Below are 20,573 nucleotides of genomic sequence, written 5' to 3'. Positions count from 1 at the left end.
GCAATTGATGGCATTTTAGTTTCATAAAACAATACTAAATTGTAATGGACTTAATGAATGGGCAAAGTTTCTAAAGTAGCCTATTTTGACTAATATTTTCCAGAAATAGCCTAATTTTTCAAAAAAAATCCTCAAAATAGAACCGATCTGTGATATTAGTATATCCTATCAAATGTTGACACGTATTCAAATCTTCCGGTGGATCCAACGTTTTTTTAAGCTATCCGATGGATTCATTTTCTATGTGACGTAATAATAAATAGTCGGTTCTGACGGTTCATTTCATGCTTCCGTCAGATCCGACTGTATAATTTGTTCGCCAAACCCTAGATTTTCAATTCGGGGGATTTTTGATTGAGTTTTAGAGTGAAATTAAACACTATGGTTGTGTTCTCATAGAAAAACTAAGCGATTTACACTATTGGTTTGCTTGATTTGGTGAAAAAATAAGAAAGATGGAGATTGGTTAAGGAGGTTTAGGGATTGAGAGGTAGAAGATGAATTCTGTCGGATCCATTAAAATTTCGCCTAGACATTCTTTAACGAATTGCGTCGGACCTATTAATACGTTGACACGTGACGCGATTTTAAAGTTTCACAAATTCTGTCGGATCGGACGGAATAAAATAGGTTATTTTGATGATTTTTTTGTAAACCTATGCTATTTTTGGAAAAAGTTTGTCAAAACAGATTATTTTGGGAATTTCCCCTTAATGAATACATAAACAAACGAACATAAATGAATATAAATTTTCGAACAAAACAAATTTCAATGAACAATTGTAAACATGCATAAAATAACAAACAAATCGTGTTCATGTTCGTTCGCTTAACAAAATAAAAATTGTTTATTCCGTTTATTAAATAAACAAAGTATATATAAACGAACTTCTGATTATGTGCCTGAATAAACTCCTCCATTTCCATCGGGAGCTTTTGCCACGTGGAACGGAGTTTTCATAGTAAATTTACCATCTTTTAAACACAAGGTATTGCGTCTTGTAACAAAAAAATATATGTAACCTAAAACAAACTGAAATTGCTTAAAAAATATGTAAATTACATACCAAAAGTTAAAAGCCTATAAAAACAAATGCAGATTGACCAACCATTAATTTGTGTTGATGGAAATAAAGAGGGTTATTTGCCACAATAGAGGCAATTTGTGTGGTTGATCATGATCAAAACCCGACATCAGTCACTGAAAGAGGGGGGGGGGGGGGGGGGGGAAATACAAACGCAGACCGACCAACCATTAATGCACTAAAACGTTATAAAACTCACATGAACGCATACATAGTATCTATACATGTGTTGAAGCTCCAATAATGCTATCACAAATTTAGGTGATGATTAATGGGATATTGGTTTTTAATACTCTCAACTTTCACTCATCGGACAATAACACTCCCAACTTACGATTTGTCTCTCACCACTCCCAACTTGTAACTTGTTTTCTTCCATCACTCCCGAACTTAACGGACCCTAACTCCGTTAGTTTTTTTTTGCTGATATGGCATGTATTCGCTGATTTGGCATCCTACATGGAAAATACATTATTTAAAAAAATAGAAAACCCAAAAACACAAATACTATGTATACACACACACACAAATGTCTATGTACACACACACACACATATATATATATGTAGACACAAACACCACCACCGTGTGTACACCGCCACTGTCTACACCACCACCACCACAAAACTCCACCACTTCTGGCCTATATTGCCAGTTTCACACCACCGTCAGCCTCACTGCCTTCATTACCAGCAGTGGTTGTTGCCGGAAAAACGCGGGTGGCGGTGGCGGCGGAACTCGCCGGTCTCTTTAATCTTATTATGCAGTCTTTGTTGTTAAAAAAACACCGCCATCAACTACATGCGAATCTAACAAGTAATCTTCAAGTGTCGCCACCACGTTTTTCCTGTGAGTTTTTCCGGTAACGATAGAGTAGAAATTCGAGGTAATAAACATTGTGTTCTACTTGTTTCTTTATTCCAATTAAAAGCCCTATACTAATGTATTCAAATCGTAAACAAAAGAACTGAAATTTAGCAAAGTTTGGTCTAGGGTTTGGTGGTGATGGTGATGGTGAAGGCAGTGGAGGCTGGCGGCGCTGGAAGAAACCGGCGGTGGTGGAGGCCGATGTGGTGGTGTAGGTGGTGGTGATGGATTTGTAGTAGTGTGTATATATGTCTATTTGTGCCTGTGTGTGAACACAATATTTGTGTTTTTGGGTTTTCTATTTTTTTTTAAATAATGTATTTCCACATAGGATGCCAAATCAGCGAATACATGCCACGTCAGCAAAAAAAACTAACGGAGTTAGGGCCCGTTAAGTTCGGGAGTGATGGAAGAAAACAAGTTACAAGTTGAGAGTGGTGAGAGACAAATCGTAAGTTGGGAGTGTTATTGCCAATGAGTGAAAGTTGAGAGTATTAAAAACCAATATCCATATATTAATGTCTCATACACAACTAATGTAAGGTCTCATTACCGGTGCCTCATTTTGGACGTTGGATTTACTCATAAACAACTAATGTAAGGTCTCGTTACGGGTGTCTCATTTTGGATGTTGGATTTACTCATAAACATAGTTCCAAACATCATAGTTAAATAAAACTTTCACGGAATACTAAATCTTTCGTAAACATTACATAATAATTTATAACTTGTCTTAAACATCTTGTCTTTCAAATTTATAACATTAAACATAAAACATAACAATCTTCCTTGGGATGCTAGTCTCTTCCTTCCTATGTCATGTGCCCACGTCAAGCGAAGTGCCTCATCCTACTCAACTGCGTGCATACTAAAAGTCAGCTACACTGAGTGGGTTCTAGTTAATCAAATAACATACAATTCTTTCACATACTTATACATACGCATCCGAATACACATATTATATACTTAACATGCTTATCCCCTTCATTCCGTTCTTTCTTTTATTCTTTCATTCCATTCTTTATATCTATTAATACTATACATACTCATACGTTTTAAAGAGCATTACGCCCTGCTACCTCGAGTATTATTAAGGCTCGGTCCCTTTTCTACCTTGAGTATTTTTAGGGCTCAATCCCTTTTCTACCTCGGATATTATTAGGGTCCGGTCCCTTTCTACCTTGAGTATTATTAGGCCTCAATCGAGTATTTTGAGGGCCCAGTCCCTTTCTGCCTTGAGTATTATTAGGGCTCAGTCCCTTTCTTCTGTACCTAGCCATCCCTTTACATTCATTTATAACATACATATATCATCCATACATTACATATATCATTCATATCTGTATTTATAACTTGACAGCACGCGCAATATTCGAAAACCTTTCACGTACCGACAAGCAATCATTCATCTCTATCACATATATCATATTTAGCATACACTTACCCACTTAAGGTAAGTGTATTAACTAATCACATCGAGTATGCACACAGCCCCGAAAACATAACAAGGAATGGGGCTAGAAACTCGCCTGAACTCGGTTACATTCATCGTTAATAGTTATTCCTTTCTTTAGTTGTGCGCGACTAACTGTATAACAATTACACATATCAATTAATTATCGCTACCCATATCGTGTTTTTATTTTTTATAACCCTCAATGAACGGAGGTCCGGGGGCAGTTCCCCTGACAACGGGGTTCTAGGCAGGGACGCGTCTTAGTTGGGGCCAGGGGAGGCCCCGGCCCCCTCCGTTTTTTCGCTCGACAGTGTAAATTTATACTTTTGCCGTTGAAATTTTTTATACATCGTGTAAATTTACCCGTTTATGACCGAAAATTTGAGTCCGGCCCCCTCTGTTTTTTCGCTCGGAAATGTAAATTTATCTTTTTGTCAGCCGAAAATTTGTATACAGAGTGTAAATTTACCCGTTTCCGGCCGAAATTTTGAGCCCGGACCCTCCGTTTTTTCGCTCGATAGTGTAAATTTATCTTTTTCGGGCGAAAACTTTTACACATAGTATAAATTTACCCGTTTCCGGCCGAAATTTTGAGCTCAAGCCCCTCTAGTTTACGAATTTTTGTATGCATACCGAGTCCGGCCCCCTCGACATTTATGTTCAAGCTTCGCCACTGGTTCTAGGGGCGGCAACCCCTAGCAGGGTCCAAGGGGCAGAGCCCCTAGCTGGGGTCGGCTACCAGGTCAGCTTGGAAAAAATTTATTTCCATTAACTGTCTTAACAATTTTTCATTAGAAATCTAAATTATTATTTTATTTGCTAACTCATAAAGTTCGAGGGCTTCTTTGTAATTAATCCATTTTATCGTAAGTTCAGAGACCTTTATGTCATTCCTTCAAACTTTAGTTCGTTATCCAGTTCGTCATCCAGTTCTTTAACGAATTAACTCCTTCGTTATTTCTTAACGAATGGACCTTTATAACGAACTAGCTTCTATAATGAACTGGCTTTTTATAACGAGTTGGCTTCTATAACGAACCGGGGGTTCATTCGTCAGTTCTCCATTAACGAAATACTTAACGAATGGCTTAATGAACTGCTTCTAATTTGTTATCTCTTCTTAACGAATGGGCATAACGAATTGCTTGTTAATTCGTTATGTCTCCGCTAACGAACTAAGGTTAGGTCAGAGAATATCAGGAACATTCTCTGACATTCGTTAACCTTTCCGGCGTCGTCATCGCCAGAAAACCGGGATCTCGCTGGAAAAGCGAGATCTCAGTTACTTTCCGCCGTTTTTCGTCCCGTGCGATCCAGATCTGAGCTAGGGTGACCCCTAAGGTCATCTTTTGATCGGTTTATACCCGATTCCACCCGGATCTCGTGACTTTAACGGTTTAAGGGTGTCGGCTCGTCGTTTCGCGACTAAATCTAGCGGGTTTGGGTCCATACAATATCATAATATCATTACCTCGGGTCCGGATCGATTCTTCTTCTTGATTTCGGTTTAGAGAAAGAGAGGAAAATAGAAAGAGCTTAAGTGTTTGTTTTGGGTGGTGTATAGAATGTATGAGAATGAATTAATTAATGGTAATTATGGTATTTATATCATCGGTCATGGGCTTAAGCCCATGGTCTTTTCCTCGTTTCCTTATTAACCCAAGTTCATTATCTATATTACTTAATCCAACACAAACCCGACTCATAATAACTCATCTTTTATTTTATTAACCGAAACAAGAAAACAGAATATCACAATTAATGGTATCATATAAAAATAAAAGTGTGATTATTAATTGTCTCCCACATACCCAATTATTAGTCCTATTTCAGGTGTTGGTAGTATATTAACGATCCACAAGAGCACACCATCTTACCCATGGATAGTTGGATACCATGTTTATAATGCCCACATATTATACTATATGTTGAAGAAATTTTCTAAGCAATTCACTTATATTTAGATCAACTACTATTACTTTGAAACCATGACCGAAAATGATACTAAACATTTACAGTATTTCATGACAAATATGAATAGATCACCATATTAAAAAACAATTTTTGGTAATTAGAATATATGGTACAAAATAATCATTTAGCCAAAGTATAGAGGGGTTAGAAATATTACCAATTTAGAAACTTTCAGAAACCCATGATTTTTCATGTTTATGCTCTACATGGCATTCGGTGCTAGCCTTGACCTACATTGTTGTGCTCCAAACTTGTCTCAACCCAACTAGAAGAGCCCCAACTCCCTTTTCATGTAGGCATGTAAATTAACTTGTTTTTGTCTTAAAATTTTTATACATACTTAAAAATGTGTTATCTTTTTACGATCATGATTACGATAAGTTTAAGTGTAAGTCTTACATTGTGTTCCCAAGTCTCATTTAACGAGGGGAGGGGAGGGAATTATGACAGGAAAAAAAGCTAGTAGAAGGAAATGCATGATTTTATTTCGTGTTTCTGAGTTTAATGAAAAGGAAAGGAAAAGAAGAGAAATTAAACATTTTAGGTGTTCCCGAGTTAAGAAAAAAAAGATACATTTTCCTATTATACCCTTTAAGTAAACTATTACATGGATTTAGACATAAGGGTAATTTAGTAATTGATAAAGGTTATAATTAGACATAAATATTTTCTCTCATAATCTATCAAATTTGAAAGGATGATAATATGTTTAAATTTTTTAGACTTTTCCCTCCTCTCCTCTTGCCTCCCCTCCCTTTCTTACAAAATCTCTTAAACATAATTTTTTTTTATATTTTTATTTCTTTTTCTTTCCCTTCCCTCGTTAAATTTGACTTAAAACACAGTTTAACGAGTTACAACCCATGCATCATTAAATATGCAACTGAACACGAAACAAACAATTCAAACGACAAATTAATACAAATCCAGAAACCACAACAGTTACAAAAGAAAACCTTAATTCAATTATATCCAATTCAAGAACCATACAATTTCAACTTCAATAAACATAAACCTTTCCTTTAAATAACATTTATAAAATAACTAATTAATACCACCAGCGTTAAAGCAACTGTGACCATTTTGCCACACTCGGTACACCCTGGTAAACAACGAACACCATATAATATCCCGGCGGTGCCACCCTCCCATCCGGTGGCGCCGTGCATGCAAGCCGAAAAGACCCGAGTCTAACCGGCCATGCAATCGACACATCCAGCTTCACCAGCCTCTGCCCTTGCGAGAAAGAATGCAAAGCGAATAGTGCACTCGCAATATTCACCTCCGGCAAACCCATCACCGGAAGCACCCCGGTCACCTCTACGTAAAACACATTTCCATAATGTATCTTTTCCGGCAACTCGATTATTATCGGTCTTATGAACTTATTAATCGGCGATAAATATTCCGGTGAGAACGCTTCGATTTTAAGCTCGGTCGGGAACTCGGCGGTGAAATTATAGTAGGAATGTGGGTTGCTTCCCGTGAGCAGAACCTGCCCATCGGGAAGCAAATTAGCGGTTGAATAATACAACCTGGGCACTGAACCCGGTTTCTGCATAAAAAACCGGGTACCAGCCAGTTCATCCGGTTTATACAAAACCGGATATAAACAAGGGTTTGAAGCCAGTTCAAACCCTTGACTACCGGCCTGTGCTCCGTTGATAATAAACACGTCACCGTCGGTAGCATGACCATATCACCCATGATCCGAGGAACCGGCTTGTCCTCCATTTCCCAAACCGGGTTTTTCCCGGTCGCCTCTATCCGACCACAACTGCTCTTAGCCGGAGCAGATGTGGTCATATTATTAAAAGCTCCATGTTGCGCCCCGCCGCAAATGACAATGGTAGCCGAGGAATAATCTCCGGTTAATGCTAGCATCACCCAAGAACCCGCGGACGGGTAATTACTAGGGCCGCCTTCTAATTGCGGGTATTCTTTTAGTACAATGTTGTTTGCATGGTCATATAATACGGATTTGTTGTTGGCAAATACAAATAAGTGACCATTAGGGAGAAGATGAACATAAGGGTAAAGATTATCCATTTGATCATCAGCTGAGTTAGCAAGGAATGGGAAATTAACGACTCCGCCGCGGGTTTTTGGAGGGAAAAGCTCTACGCTAACGGCGTCTTTACCGCCTATTATGATAATAGATCCATTGGGTAGTATTTGATTAGTGGAATACCATCTACCTTGTGTTAACTCAATGTCTTCAAGCTCTTCCCAATCGCAAAAGGATGTCGAATCACACGGAGTGAATTACGTATCTTTTTGAACCCGTCATGGTCGCCGCCCGTGTGGAGGAGCGTGCCGTCGGGTAGAAACTGGCCCGACGAGCACCATGTGTCCGTGGAGATGGTTAGGGCTTGTGGGTTAGGGTTGACTAGGTCATAAATGGCGGAGTAGGTGAAGCAGTCTGGTCTAGGCTTGGGATCTTCAGGTTTCAGTACTGGGTTTATTTGGCAATGGTAACGTTGGTACTTGTGCTCTGTGGGGCCTAGGTCGGTTCGGTCAAGAAGGAGGACGGTGTTGAAGCGAGTGACGACTGTGTGCATGGAGGCGATCCTGGAGTTGTGTACCAGGACTTCCCACGTGCGTGGGAGGTCCTGGTGTGACTCCATGATGGTGTGCATGCATATCACTAAGAGGAGAGTAATGTGTGATGGTTTCATAGGCAATTGAAATAGATGGACTACAAAGATAGTGAGTTTGAAAAGTTAAGTTAAGAAGTGAACGGTTTTGAGTTGCATTAATATATATAGTGAACAATGTTGTTTCGAATATAATGTAAGAAGGGGGGTTAGGTAAGGTTTGGTTATAGGCATTTAATATGTATGGGGTTTCATAAGCATTTTGACTGAGAAAGCAAAAACCAGTATTGGAAACCATGTGATTTAAGGAACCGATCATGTGTACTAGATTACTTCATAACCAATGTGTGTGTACGCTAGGGATATAAATTTTTGAAGGTTAGTGAGTTAAGTGATTTCGGATTGAAAGATTAAAATAGAAAACCAAAACAACAACCATAGTTTATTTGTGTCGTGTTCATGTCAGAAGCACTTAAAATCAACTCGTGTTATGACTAGTTTAATCTTGTTTTACGAATACAATTGATAACCATAGTAGCATTTTTTTTAACCAATAACTTAATCTCAAATGAATTTTCGTAGTTAGGGTAGAACCCGGAAGGGTATTGATCGATAAATTGATAGTTAGAAGTAATAAAATAAGGTTATTGTAAAATAATGTTGTTGTAAATTAAGAGTCAAAAGGAAATCAGTATATTAATATCTTTTAGATAGACAATTCATTAATTTTCAAAAAAAGAAAAATAGACAATTCATCTCTCTTAATATTTAGAATTTTAAATAAACTGAGACCATAAATTAAAGTTATTTTTTTAACAAACTTTTAAGTGTAATATCTATACTATATATAATACATCAGATAAGGACAAATTAAGACACTTGATTTAAGAGTTTTACAAGTGTTAATGCATAAAATACATGTGTAATTAGGGGTATACTTGCATTTTAAACACAAATCACCCAACTTACAAGTTTGTCCCCTCATCTTTAACCATATTCTATTTTTAGTTTCAATTTTAAACCAACTTCTCACCCACGATTTTTAAATAAGTTTTTCATACGTTAATATTTTTGTAAAAATATTGCACCACAAAAACGAGTATTTTATTCTCTTTAATTTGAGTATAATATTGTTATAAATTTTTTCATTAAAAAAGTTAATATGTTACGTAGGGATGTTAAATGTCGGTTTTGATTGTTTTTAAGTTATAAGCTTGTGAGTCCAATCGCTAGTACCCATCTTTTGTCATCCAAAACCAAAACTAAACCATTAAAAATTGAAACCAAACTGTTATTAACTGTCCGGTTCTGGTTTGGTTTAACAGTTTAAGCATTGATAATAAAATTTGTTTAAAATGATTATTAATTTAACCGTATCATCAATTCCAACTAAGTCAAAATATGATACTTGAAATGATAAAGGAAGTAAAAAACAACCGACTGAAAGTAAAAAACTCAGCGGTGAAACCAAACCGATGACCGGTTCAAGGTTTTAAACCGAACTATGAACACTCATAATTGTTACGTGATTAACAGGGTTCGCGTTTAAACACCCGCTGCATTGCGCGGGCACTCGTCTAGTACTTTTTAAAAACTTTTCCGCTGTGTTCACGAGCTCACTTAATGAAAGAAAGGAAAACATTTCCATTCCTTTCTTTTCTTTTCTTTTCATTTTCCTTTCCTTTCCTACCAACCAATTCCTTCCAAAATGGAAAGAAAGATTTTACACTACAAAACCTCCACTTTCCTTTCCTTTCTCACATTAAATGAAATTCGGGAACACACCTTTTTCTTCTTTCCTTCCTTTAGTGAAACTCGGTAACACATCACTTCCTTTCTTTCCATCCCTTTCATTTCCATTCCTACCTTAAGTTGAACTCAGAATTCGTCTTCATAACTGAATTTCTTTTTCTCATACTATAGACAACCAAAGTATTTAAAAAAAATATGTAAATTGATCCATACACTAGCTTGCAAGTGAATCAAGAATTACAAAAATTATCAACTTTTAGATTATTTATATTTTAGTTTGATTCTTGATAACTTTAGTAAAAACATTTGTTTCAATATTGGTTAATAACATTTTAATTTTTTAAATTTAAGAGACCAAAAATTTTAGTAGTACCAATACCTAATACTAAAAAAGGTTTATACAGTGACTGATTGTGATCTGCATAAAAAAGTATTGAATATCATTCGTGGTTTCAACTTTTAAATTCTCATGCCACGTTCGTTGTTTGTTCTTTCATGGAAACATTAGTTAGGATCTTAATATATGTATATGGATGTCCTTTTTGTTTTTCTTTTCTTTCTATTTATTATTAACTTTTTTTAGATATATGTTAGCGCAAAATGCATTTCATTTAATATCATAGATACATCCAAATGATTTACAATGAAGCGGCAGGTAAGCGGGCAACAAGCTGCGCCGCAGCTCCCTTTTGAATAGCAAACCCAATTCTAATAAAAACAAAGTTTTAGTTCTTATGGGTCGATATGTTAAATGCATTTTGTTGAAAAACTTTCGTAACTAAACTTGTAAAGGGTTAACTTTTTAAACATTAGTTCTTTGTGCATATTTTACAACCATGTTAAAAATGAATTTAAGAAAATATAATATTTTAATATTTATAGAAGAGACATAAGAATTTCAATGAGTAATTATATATATACGTATATATATTAAAAGAGAACTTCTTTACGCATCAGTGGTTGTACTCTCTGCAGTGGTAGTTGTATACTTGCTCACAAGCTTACACGTTTTGTAGGGTTACACCTGTTGGCTTTTTCTCTCTCTATATCTGATTACGATGAACCCAACACCGCTTTATGAACCCATCCATCTCTCTCAGTTGTTTTGAGATATCGCCCGCCACCTGTTAGTTGTCGGTGATTTGTGGTTTTTTATGGCGGCGGAAGCAAGACAGTCACCGATTTCCATTGTTGAGACTCCGATTCGTAACCCCAGGCGATGGTCATAGGCCACGGTGACATGCGGTTGTTTATGGCAGCGTGGTCACGGAAGTAACATGGTGACCGATCTCGATTGTTGCGGCTCCGATTTATCTCAGTCGCCGATTGTGTGGTGGCGGTAGCATTTATACTCTGTGGTTTCGTGTTTGAAAGGCTAAAACGTGGGATACCGATTTGGATGTGGCCACCACAAAGAAGGCATGACAACATTTGATGGATGACTATTTTTTCTTTTGAATTTAAACATATGATCTGCCTTTATTATTTAGCCGCATTAGATGCCCTAATATACTGAGATGTTCGTCATCAGATTATCATAAACCAAAACTATGACTAGATTTTTATATGACTTCTATTTGTGACTTGGTGTGGCTTTTTACAGGTTCGAGTGGTGTACACTTATTGATGATTATGTTTGGAAACTCTAGGCGGCGATGGTTGTTGGTGCCAGTGGTCCGGTGGCCTCTTTCCGTGTCTCTCCTTCGGCGTAAGATGGTGAACTGCACTTTTTGTGTTGCTCTGTTATGACTTACAAATTTATCTTCAATTTCTCTTTGCTTTGTTGTGACTTTGAATGTATTTCATTATCATTCAACTATAACTTGAATAATTTGAGGGAGTTGACTTTGACCCGGCAATGATGTTTAACTGATCCTGTGTTGTTAACTGAAATGTATCGGTTGTTGATAGAAAGGGATGCCACCTCATTACAAATCTAATGGCATTCATTTATAGTTGTGATGATGTTTCGGTTATAGGCATTGCAACTTATGTTGCAGCCATGGTGCGGAGCTGAACCTATTGTGATTCCGCTTCTCAGATCGGTTTATGGCTATGATGATGTTCGGTTTTTGGCGCATCAATCTATGATGCAGCTGTGATACCGACCTGAGCCTCGAGTTGACTTTACGTTTACTTTTTAATTGCGTCATCATATTTGTTTATGGTTGTCACTTTATTAGAACAGATTGACTTTGATTGGCTTTCAGAAGTATAATGGTTATGTATGCGATTTTCTCTCTTTAGATAGATTTATGGAAATGACGATGTTCGTTTTTTGGCGTAACAATGTATGTTGCATGTATGTTGCAGCCGTTGTATCAACCTGAGCCTAATCCTAGATTCTTTTACTTAGTCACATACTCGGAAACGCTTACGTTAACTTTAATACATGTTGCATTGTTATTCTTTCTAACCAAGTTTGTTTTAGTTCGTTATGGAAAGTTAATATTGTGTTTTGTTTCTTGAGTGTCACCATTACCAACGAACCAACATTTGGCGAACCAGGTTTTTAGTGTTAGATGGGACAAGTCGGTCTTTCATTGAATCATCTTTTAGAAGTGGCCCACATAAATTATCCACTTTTCTGAACATGACTTCGCGGCCCGGTCGACATGTGTTCCTGTGTCCAGGTTGAGATGCAGGATACGTTCTAGGCTACAATGCAACTTCATCAAAGACCAGCCAAAAACAATTTTTTGTAATCTACTTGAAGACTGCTACAATGACCCTATAAATATAAAGTTTTAGGCTACTATTGAAGTTGGGTCTACAATATGATGCACCAAGATAACTCATTTTGTAACAATCACTAATATTATGACTAATAATGAAGTTCACTTACTACTTTAACGTACGAAACTCTCTTCAAAACCAAGCCGTTCAAAAGTCTACTCGATCACCATGATCTGAGCTTCGTTTATGGTTTCACAACCCCCTGCTACGGGGGGGGGGGGGGGGGGGTTCGAAATCCTAGTTAACACTTAAATGATAAGATTGAAATCATTTAGTTAATGAATTTTTTTTCTAGAAGAGCAAAATATAAAAATGTAACATGATAAGATTGAAATTATTTAGTTAATGAATTTTTTTTCTAGAACAAAATATAAAAAATGTAACGTAATTATTATTATACTACAACTAGCTTGGTCTAGTGACAAAGATAAATAATAGTTAAAAAAACGTAATTTTTAGTATTAAACCATACTATTAATACCCGTTGGGGGAGAGAGAGAGGGGTTCGGCTGAGTGAACTTCATTGTCCAGCTTGTGTGGGGAGGAGAGAGAAATTGAGAAAAAGAGGAGAGAGGTGGGTGTGGTGCTGACATGACGGTCCGGGTTAGTCCGATGTTGTGGGTGCTCATACGTGCCATTATTATAAAACTTAAGGGCATTGACCTTATTATATTATTCAAGATTTAAAAAAGAAAAAACCTTTTAGAATATTTCACAATTTATACGTACGAGTTAAAAGAAACAAAACAACCATAAGCGAAAATTTCGAAAAGCATGGATCATTGAATTATTGATCTAGTTCATCAAGCAAACCACATGGGTCTATATATTATTATGAGATGTTTCTCTTATTTTGGGAAGAGTATTCTTCGATTTCGTCACCATAATAAAGTCTTGATGATGGACACTAGCTTTCCTTTTATCAGCCAACATTGATATGGATTTCACACATCGACCAAATGCCATGGTTCTTTGAAGCCCAAAGTGATTTCTCTTTCGCCTTCAAGCTTACCTACTACGGTACCAGAACGAATGTGATCTTCACTACGCATATGCAACGCTTTAGCTAGTACACGGATCACAAGTGCATACCATGATTCTTCTGTTTATCAATAACGGATCACAAGTGCATACCATGATTCTTCTGTTTATCAATAACTGGGTCACATTAATAGAAATTATATTTATATTTGTCTCAACTCAAAGTAATCTACCTTTTCTATTTCAGTTAACTGGGAAAGAAAAATATGCTCTTATGCAATGTGCAAAAGAAATAGGAATCCAAAACTCAATTATTCTTCTTAATTCATAATTGTGGTAATTCGTTGATTCTGATCAAATATTGTACTAAAAAAGATTCTGATATCAAGATGTTTACTTTTGCATGTATTCTTGCTTCGTTCTCCAATCTCCATGAATTTTCATGTACTTGGTGATATTTACGTGTGATGACTATATTATGATATAAGGTTGTGATTTTTATCCATGGTTACTTACTTCAAGTGCTAAAAAGTTTCTTCAAGATTCTGACATAAAAAAATACTTTTGTGGTACTTACGCCTGAATATTACTCCCTCATAAAATTTTGATCAAGGTCACCGATCACCCCTGGTGAAAAGAGATCCTAAGTCTGTCGTTGTTGATGGACCCTCGAACGGGTTAGATAGCCTATACAGTAAACAATAAACAAAGAGAAATACGGTGAGAGTGTACAAGTCAAAGAGTAAACATGAACATGCAAAAACTTATTTAAAATGAGGGTCTCAGGTTCAGGTTTTATTTGTGATAAAAAAAAATTTGTTAGGCCAAGTAATTTTCTCACACATGGTAGGTTTCTTCTTATGATGATCTCCAAGTCAGAGAATGAAGATAATTGGGTGGCTCAGTGACCCACTAATAATCCAAATAACTGTTAAAAAGAAAATAAAATAAAAAACGGAGTGAGTATGTTATTGACCTCCCCGTGTTTTCGTGTTGACTAATCCAAATAGAGATTGGGCTTCAGAATTTGTTCGCTTGGGCTGGACTAACCCGAGCCGTATCAATCATGGTATCATTTAACCAAGTCAATTTAATATATAAACCGAAAACCAAAATTAACCTAATCTTAATCTAAACGAACAATTCTTCCGGTTTCAACGTTCCAGGTTAGAATATATTTCAAGTTTTCGTGAGTTGCTCATGAAAGCTGCTTATGTTTTCAGTAGCAAAAACGAATCCAATGACCATACATACATATTTATTAATTATTATAATATATATATATTAATTATTAATACATGCATATATAATTTAATATATATTATTAATTATTAATTAAAATAGAAGCCAAACGAACAACAAGCTTGCTGCGCCCAGAGCCGTCTTCAAGAATACAAAAAAAAACCAAGGCCTGGGACATGAAAAACAAAAGATCTTAAAATACAAAACAAAATGTTTTTTTTAGCAAAATGAACTAACAAAAGTACTTAAATGAATCGTGATGCTCTTTTGACATTTTTGGAAGCAAAGCCCTCGATTAAATCTTTGTAATCTATGGTCTCTAAAACATCGTTTTCAAAAGCAATAATCGCCAATCGATTGATATTTGATAGTTATTTAGTAATTAACTATCAAATATTCAATTATAGTATCAAGTATCAATTGAAAAAAGTTAACAAATATTAAAGTTAACATTAGCAAATATGAAATAATAACTTGGCTTTGATAAACTAATAAGTACATGTACATACACCGTGAACCTAATTCCCTAATTGATCAAACATTCTCATTTATTTGCAATTTATCATATATATATATATATATATATATATATATATATATATATATATTTATATTTGCTATATGCACTTTTGATCATGCAAAATAGTCATGACATCAGACATGTTTGATGTTTCAAATGGGATTGAATTGATCTACAATATTATTTTATTTGTATGTTGCCACTTGCAATATATACAGAAACTGAGAATTGAGAGACAAATCGGGCAATCGACACTTTTGTTACATGTTTAATGTTTTTCACTTTTTTGATTTAAGAATGTATCAATGTAATCGGCTATTTTGAAATAGAAAATTAAAATAAGTTTAAAACCTGTAATAGGCGGACTCCAATCACCGTCACGCTGGCCGGAAAAACTCTCAAGGTCGCCGGAAGTCAGATAGTCGCAGGTTTAGAAATTACAACTTGTACGTTAGAAGTTTAGAAAAACCCTGGTTATTTGTTTTGTTATTGGGCCTTCTTTTAATGTAACTGGGCCTAAAATACTTATATATAAAAAGAAATTTAAAAACTGACGGTCCATATAAAAGTTGTGGGCCTGGGGCCTAAGCCTACCTGCCCTGCCCATGGGCCGGGCCTGGCTGCGCCACAAGACCTTTTCAAATAGCAAACCCAATCCTAAATACTACATTGATAGATCTTGGAGTTATAACATTATTATACATGATCTCAATCTTTTAAACCCAATCTTTTGATGTAAACACTATTTTTTTCATATTCTAAATTGAATTTAAGTTAATGCATACATACATACATACATACATATATTATTAATTATTATATATAATTTTTATAATGTATATTTATTAACTACTAAATAATATGTTCGAGCGCTCGTACACATACATATATATTATGAAAAAATAAATAAATAATATATATTATGTGAGGAATAAAATAATAATTGAAAATATATATAAACAATAATTATAATTATAAACATATAAAAATTCAATAGCAAATGAGTTGAGGCGGAGCCAAGCTCGAGCTTTAAAATAGAGATCTAAACGAGCCGAGCTTGAGCTCTGTGTAAGTTAAATGAACTGAGCACGGCTCGTTTGCACCCCTAGCCTTGTATAAGATTATCTCTTCGTGAAAGATGATACTGAATCATTAAGTCTATGAAAAACTTGTGTCTCTAATGAGATTACTGCATATTTTCGTTCATTATTAGTTACTATGTTAGAACCTGTGTGATACATAAGTTAGTAAAAAAATATATAGTTAAAAAAAACAAAAACAAAAACACATGTAGTAGACATGGTAATAATAATACAAAAACGATAAAAAATGATAATATAAACAATTAAAAACATTTTTGTTAATATAATAAAATTATCAATAGCATACACGTAATAGACATTAGTGTTTTGTAGTAGTTAACAAACATTACAAAACTTTAAAAAAATTTATTGGTAAGCTTTCATGAAAACCAAATCTTAAAGTTGTCTAATACTTTGATTGTTCCCTATCGATACTAAATCTGAAAAATTAACAAAGAAAAACATATAAAAAACCCAAAGAGGTCCCAAACTCTGAAAATATGTTTTGAACAAATAACTTGTAAAAAATTAAATTAATAAATAGATACTCATTTTATTTCCAAAATCGAAACCCTGTTGTTTTTGACAATCTGCACAAATTTTTAAATCATGTTACCAATTAGAATTGTAACAATCAAAAGTTTATTTGATTAATTTATGACACAGAATTAGATAAACATGATAAATTTTGATGAATCGAAGCCATTTCATCATCGTATCGATTGAGTCAAACTTAGGCCATGTTGTACAATGTTATATAGAAATCTTTAATTTCAAACCAAAGTTATAAAATTTGAGAAGTCCCATTTCATAAATTGGATTTAATCACAGAACCAAAAGAATATAATTAATTTATCGAAACCCATGTTTTTACCAACGAATCTCCTATGAATGTTTTGATTTTGTGTTGCATTCGATAAATCAATACCCATTTTGATGATTATCGATTGAAACACATGTACAAAGAAAAAAAACAAGCAAAACTTATAATTCTAATGTAGAAGACGAATGCAAAAGCAGATGACGATCGTTAATTGAATATGTTTAATCTAATCGTATTTATACTTTGAATTAGGGTATAATCATTATAGAATTAGGGTTAAGGATTACATATGAATATTTATATTCCAATAGAATCTGTAAATTGAATATGCATAATGGAATCGTTTAAATTGAATATGTATAGTCCTATCGGATTACATCAGAATACGATTAACGATCTCATCATAGAATTAGCGTTGAGAATTACATATCAATTCTGTTTGTCATCAAAGAATTAGGGTTAAGTATTACCTCTAAATTGAAAACATTGATTACAAATGAACTCTGACTGAGAAGAGCATCGGCTAATGGGAATTGTTAGGTTTAAGCATGAAGGATGGAAATGGAATTACTTTTGACATAGTCTGGTTGTTTACATAACCCGTTATGTGAATTCAATTTTAATTTTAATGAAAATAAAAAAAAATGTCAAAATGTCATGTGACAAATTAAAGAGATTTGATGATGAAAAGTATTTTAATGAAAAGGAAAAAATAAAAAAAAATGCCAAAATGCCATGGGACAATTTAAAATATTTGATGAAAAGTATTTTAATGAAAAGAAAAAAATAAAAAAAAATGCTAAAATGCCATGTGGTAATTTAAAGAGATTTGATGAAAAGTATTTTAGTGAAAAGGAAAAAATAAAAAAAAATGTCAAAATGTCATATGACAATTTAAGGAGATTTGATAAAAAGTAGAAGGAGATGTTTGCTTGAAAATCCACTCTTTTATGATATAGGTAGATATAATGTGTTTGATCATCGAGTTAAAGACCTTGTCCTAATCACAGCCTTTATATGTTGCACATTTGTGCTACAACAATTCTAGAATAGGATGGTTTATGAATACCATGCCTATTTGTTCCATTATTTTATGTTTATGATTAATGCGTGTCTTCTTTAGAACAATGGAACTCATTCACGAAACACATGAAGCATCCATGTTTGCACCTGAAGATTTTATTAGCAGCATGCCAGATAATGTAATAACTAATATTCTGGATCAACTGCCATTATATATTGCGATGAGGACTGATATCTTGTCGAAAAACTGGAGGCATAGGTGGAGTATGCTTAGCCAACTCGTATTGGATGGAAGCTTCTTTAAGTGTATAAGAGAAAAGGGAAACAATAATAATCAAGTGAGAGCTATAATTAGTAGTCTTCTAGTTCAGCTTAGAGGAACCATTACAAAGTGTGCCATCTTCATAGACCATGATTTTCACTTCTTACTGGATGCCGAATATTTAATTATTTGATTTCGTTCTAGACAATAAATGGAATGACGGATCTCACTCTTGTGAAGAGCACAGGAATACCACTTAAGCTGCCTTCCAATCTCTTCTCTTGTTTAGGGTTGAAACATTTGAAGCTTTCTTATTGTTGCTTTTGTCCTCCAACTAGTTTTAATGGTTTTCCAAATCTACTAAGCGTTGACTTGTCAAATGTAGAGTTTGAAAGAACCCAATTTGGAGAGTTTATTACAAAGTGTCCCGTACTAGAGATTTTGAAAGTGGGTGATCCCGGTAAAGTTAACCTACAAATAACAATGAAAGTAGATCAGATTGCAAAACTTGTAAATCTCAAAACGCTATCGATGTGTTTGCGTGATTTTGAGAATAATGCAATTACAAGTTTCACTACTATCTTTGAACTTCTGGGGTGTCTTCCAAGACTTCAAGAGCTTCATTTGGATTGTCTACGGTGTAAGGTAATACAGGCAACTTTATAACATATGTTATTCATCACATTTGTAATATTCTCTAACCACTTTTCAAATAGGTGACAGAAGCTGGTGGTGCTATAGAGAGAATTCCCACCACCTTTTCATGCCTCAAGGCTCTTGAATTGTCACAAATAGATTTAAGCAACGTGATCATTCTATCGTGCGTTTTTGATATGATTAGACACTTCCCAAATTTGCAGACCCTTAACATCAAAGCACATAATTGGGTACGTATGTGTTGATCATATCGCTTGTCATATTATCCGTACATATATAGAGTTTGCATTTGAATACTAGCTATTATATATTCTTGCAGATTGCTGACCCAGTTCCACTACCTGAGGTAGAGTACAGCACAACGAGGCTTCGACATGTGGTGTTTACAGATTTTCCAGGTTCAGAGAATGAAGTGTGCTTGTTAAAGTATATACTTGCGTGTTCTCCTTTCTTAAGAAAGATTGTTATGCGTCCCTTGTGGCGTGTAACGACTGGGGAACAGTTGATGTTTACTAAGAAGTTGTTGAAGCTCCATCGAGCCTCCACTGCAGCTGAAATTGATTTCAACTAGTTTTAGTTGCTTTGAGCTTCTCTATTATTTCCCGTTGACCTACAATCCTTTCATCATTTGTCTTTGACAACTTCTCTAATTGTTAAGATTAGCTGTTTTTAACGTAGAACTAGACGAGTTTGACCTATTTGCTTCCCCTCTTACACTTCGACAATACAACATCAACAAACAAACATACCCAGTAAAAATCCCACAAATAGCAAAGTTATTAGCAGGTTTGGGGAGTGTGGGATGTTGGCAAACCATACCTTTATCCCGAAGAATAAAGATATTGCTTCTAGAGAGACCCCCGGCTCGAAAACCATACGTTTCAACCCAAATAAAAGAGACAATGTTCAAACAATATAACTCTGGCCATTAGAGAAAGAACAAATAAATACAATAAATAAAGAGGTAGTAGTAATAATAATATCAATAGTGATCATGCTAATTGCTAACTAATAGATAGGTAAAGATACTAATAATAGTATTGTATAATGGGATAAAATAATAATAATTATACAACGTTAAAACGAATATATTGTTTAGCGCTAAAAAAAGGCAGAAATAGGTGAAATAGACGTTAGAAAATGGGTCGACCGCTTGATCTAATCGACCGAAAGTAGTGTGAAGAAGATAGGTGAAATAGGATCATAACATGGATGTTTTAATAAAAAAAAATTTACACATTTAGTAAGCATATCATTGTTATTTCAATAATTTTTAGTTGTTAATTCAATACTGTTTTTCTATTACAATTATTAGGTGATAATCTTGGGTTTGTTACTTGTACTTCATGCAGAGAAAGTTCTACCTCTGTGGCACGAAAAATGTGGCTTATTCAAACACTCATGGCTTGAAGCTTGCTCAAAATAGTTTCTTTAATAAACTACATGAGTTCGCTTGGTTTGTGAAGGCTTCAAGCTTGAGTCAAGCAAACGCTCACTAATTTGACTCGTTTAAGTT

The 20,573-nt window shown here is 34.9% G+C and overlaps 1 protein-coding gene and 1 pseudogene across 1 annotated transcript; one reads left to right on the top strand and one right to left on the bottom strand.

Moving 5' to 3' along the window:
- Positions 1–6,275: 6,275 nt before the first annotated feature.
- Positions 6,276–8,150, bottom strand: LOC143542070 (aldehyde oxidase GLOX pseudogene; annotated as a pseudogene).
- Positions 8,151–18,239: 10,089 nt separating this feature from the next.
- On the top strand, positions 18,240–19,628 carry LOC143542069 (F-box/FBD/LRR-repeat protein At1g13570-like). The gene is made up of 3 exons (XM_077034740.1): positions 18,240–19,040; positions 19,127–19,287; positions 19,377–19,628. Exons 1-3 carry the CDS (start codon positions 18,617–18,619, stop codon positions 19,626–19,628), a joined length of 837 nt encoding a protein of 278 aa, XP_076890855.1. The 5' UTR covers positions 18,240–18,616.
- Positions 19,629–20,573: the final 945 nt, after the last annotated feature.

Source organism: Bidens hawaiensis, unplaced genomic scaffold, assembly GCF_021521415.1.
Source record: "Bidens hawaiensis isolate Kalapana, Puna unplaced genomic scaffold, B.hawaiensis_p1.1 tig00012747_1, whole genome shotgun sequence".
NCBI classification, from domain to species: domain Eukaryota; kingdom Viridiplantae; phylum Streptophyta; class Magnoliopsida; order Asterales; family Asteraceae; genus Bidens; species Bidens hawaiensis.
This window is presented reverse-complemented; position numbering and strand designations above follow the sequence as displayed.

What these genes read in the sequence shown, in the direction of transcription:
- LOC143542069 (XM_077034740.1), top strand. Translation starts at nt 18,617, where the DNA reads ATGACGGATCTCACTCTTGTGAAGAGCACAGGAATACCACTTAAGCTG. An exon ending in TCATTTGGATTGTCTACGGT is followed by an intron (nt 19,041 to 19,126) that starts GTAAGGTAATAC and finishes AGGTGACAGAAG; the next exon opens with CTGGTGGTGCTATAGAGAGA. An exon ending in ACATCAAAGCACATAATTGG is followed by an intron (nt 19,288 to 19,376) that starts GTACGTATGTGT and finishes ATATTCTTGCAG; the next exon opens with ATTGCTGACCCAGTTCCACT.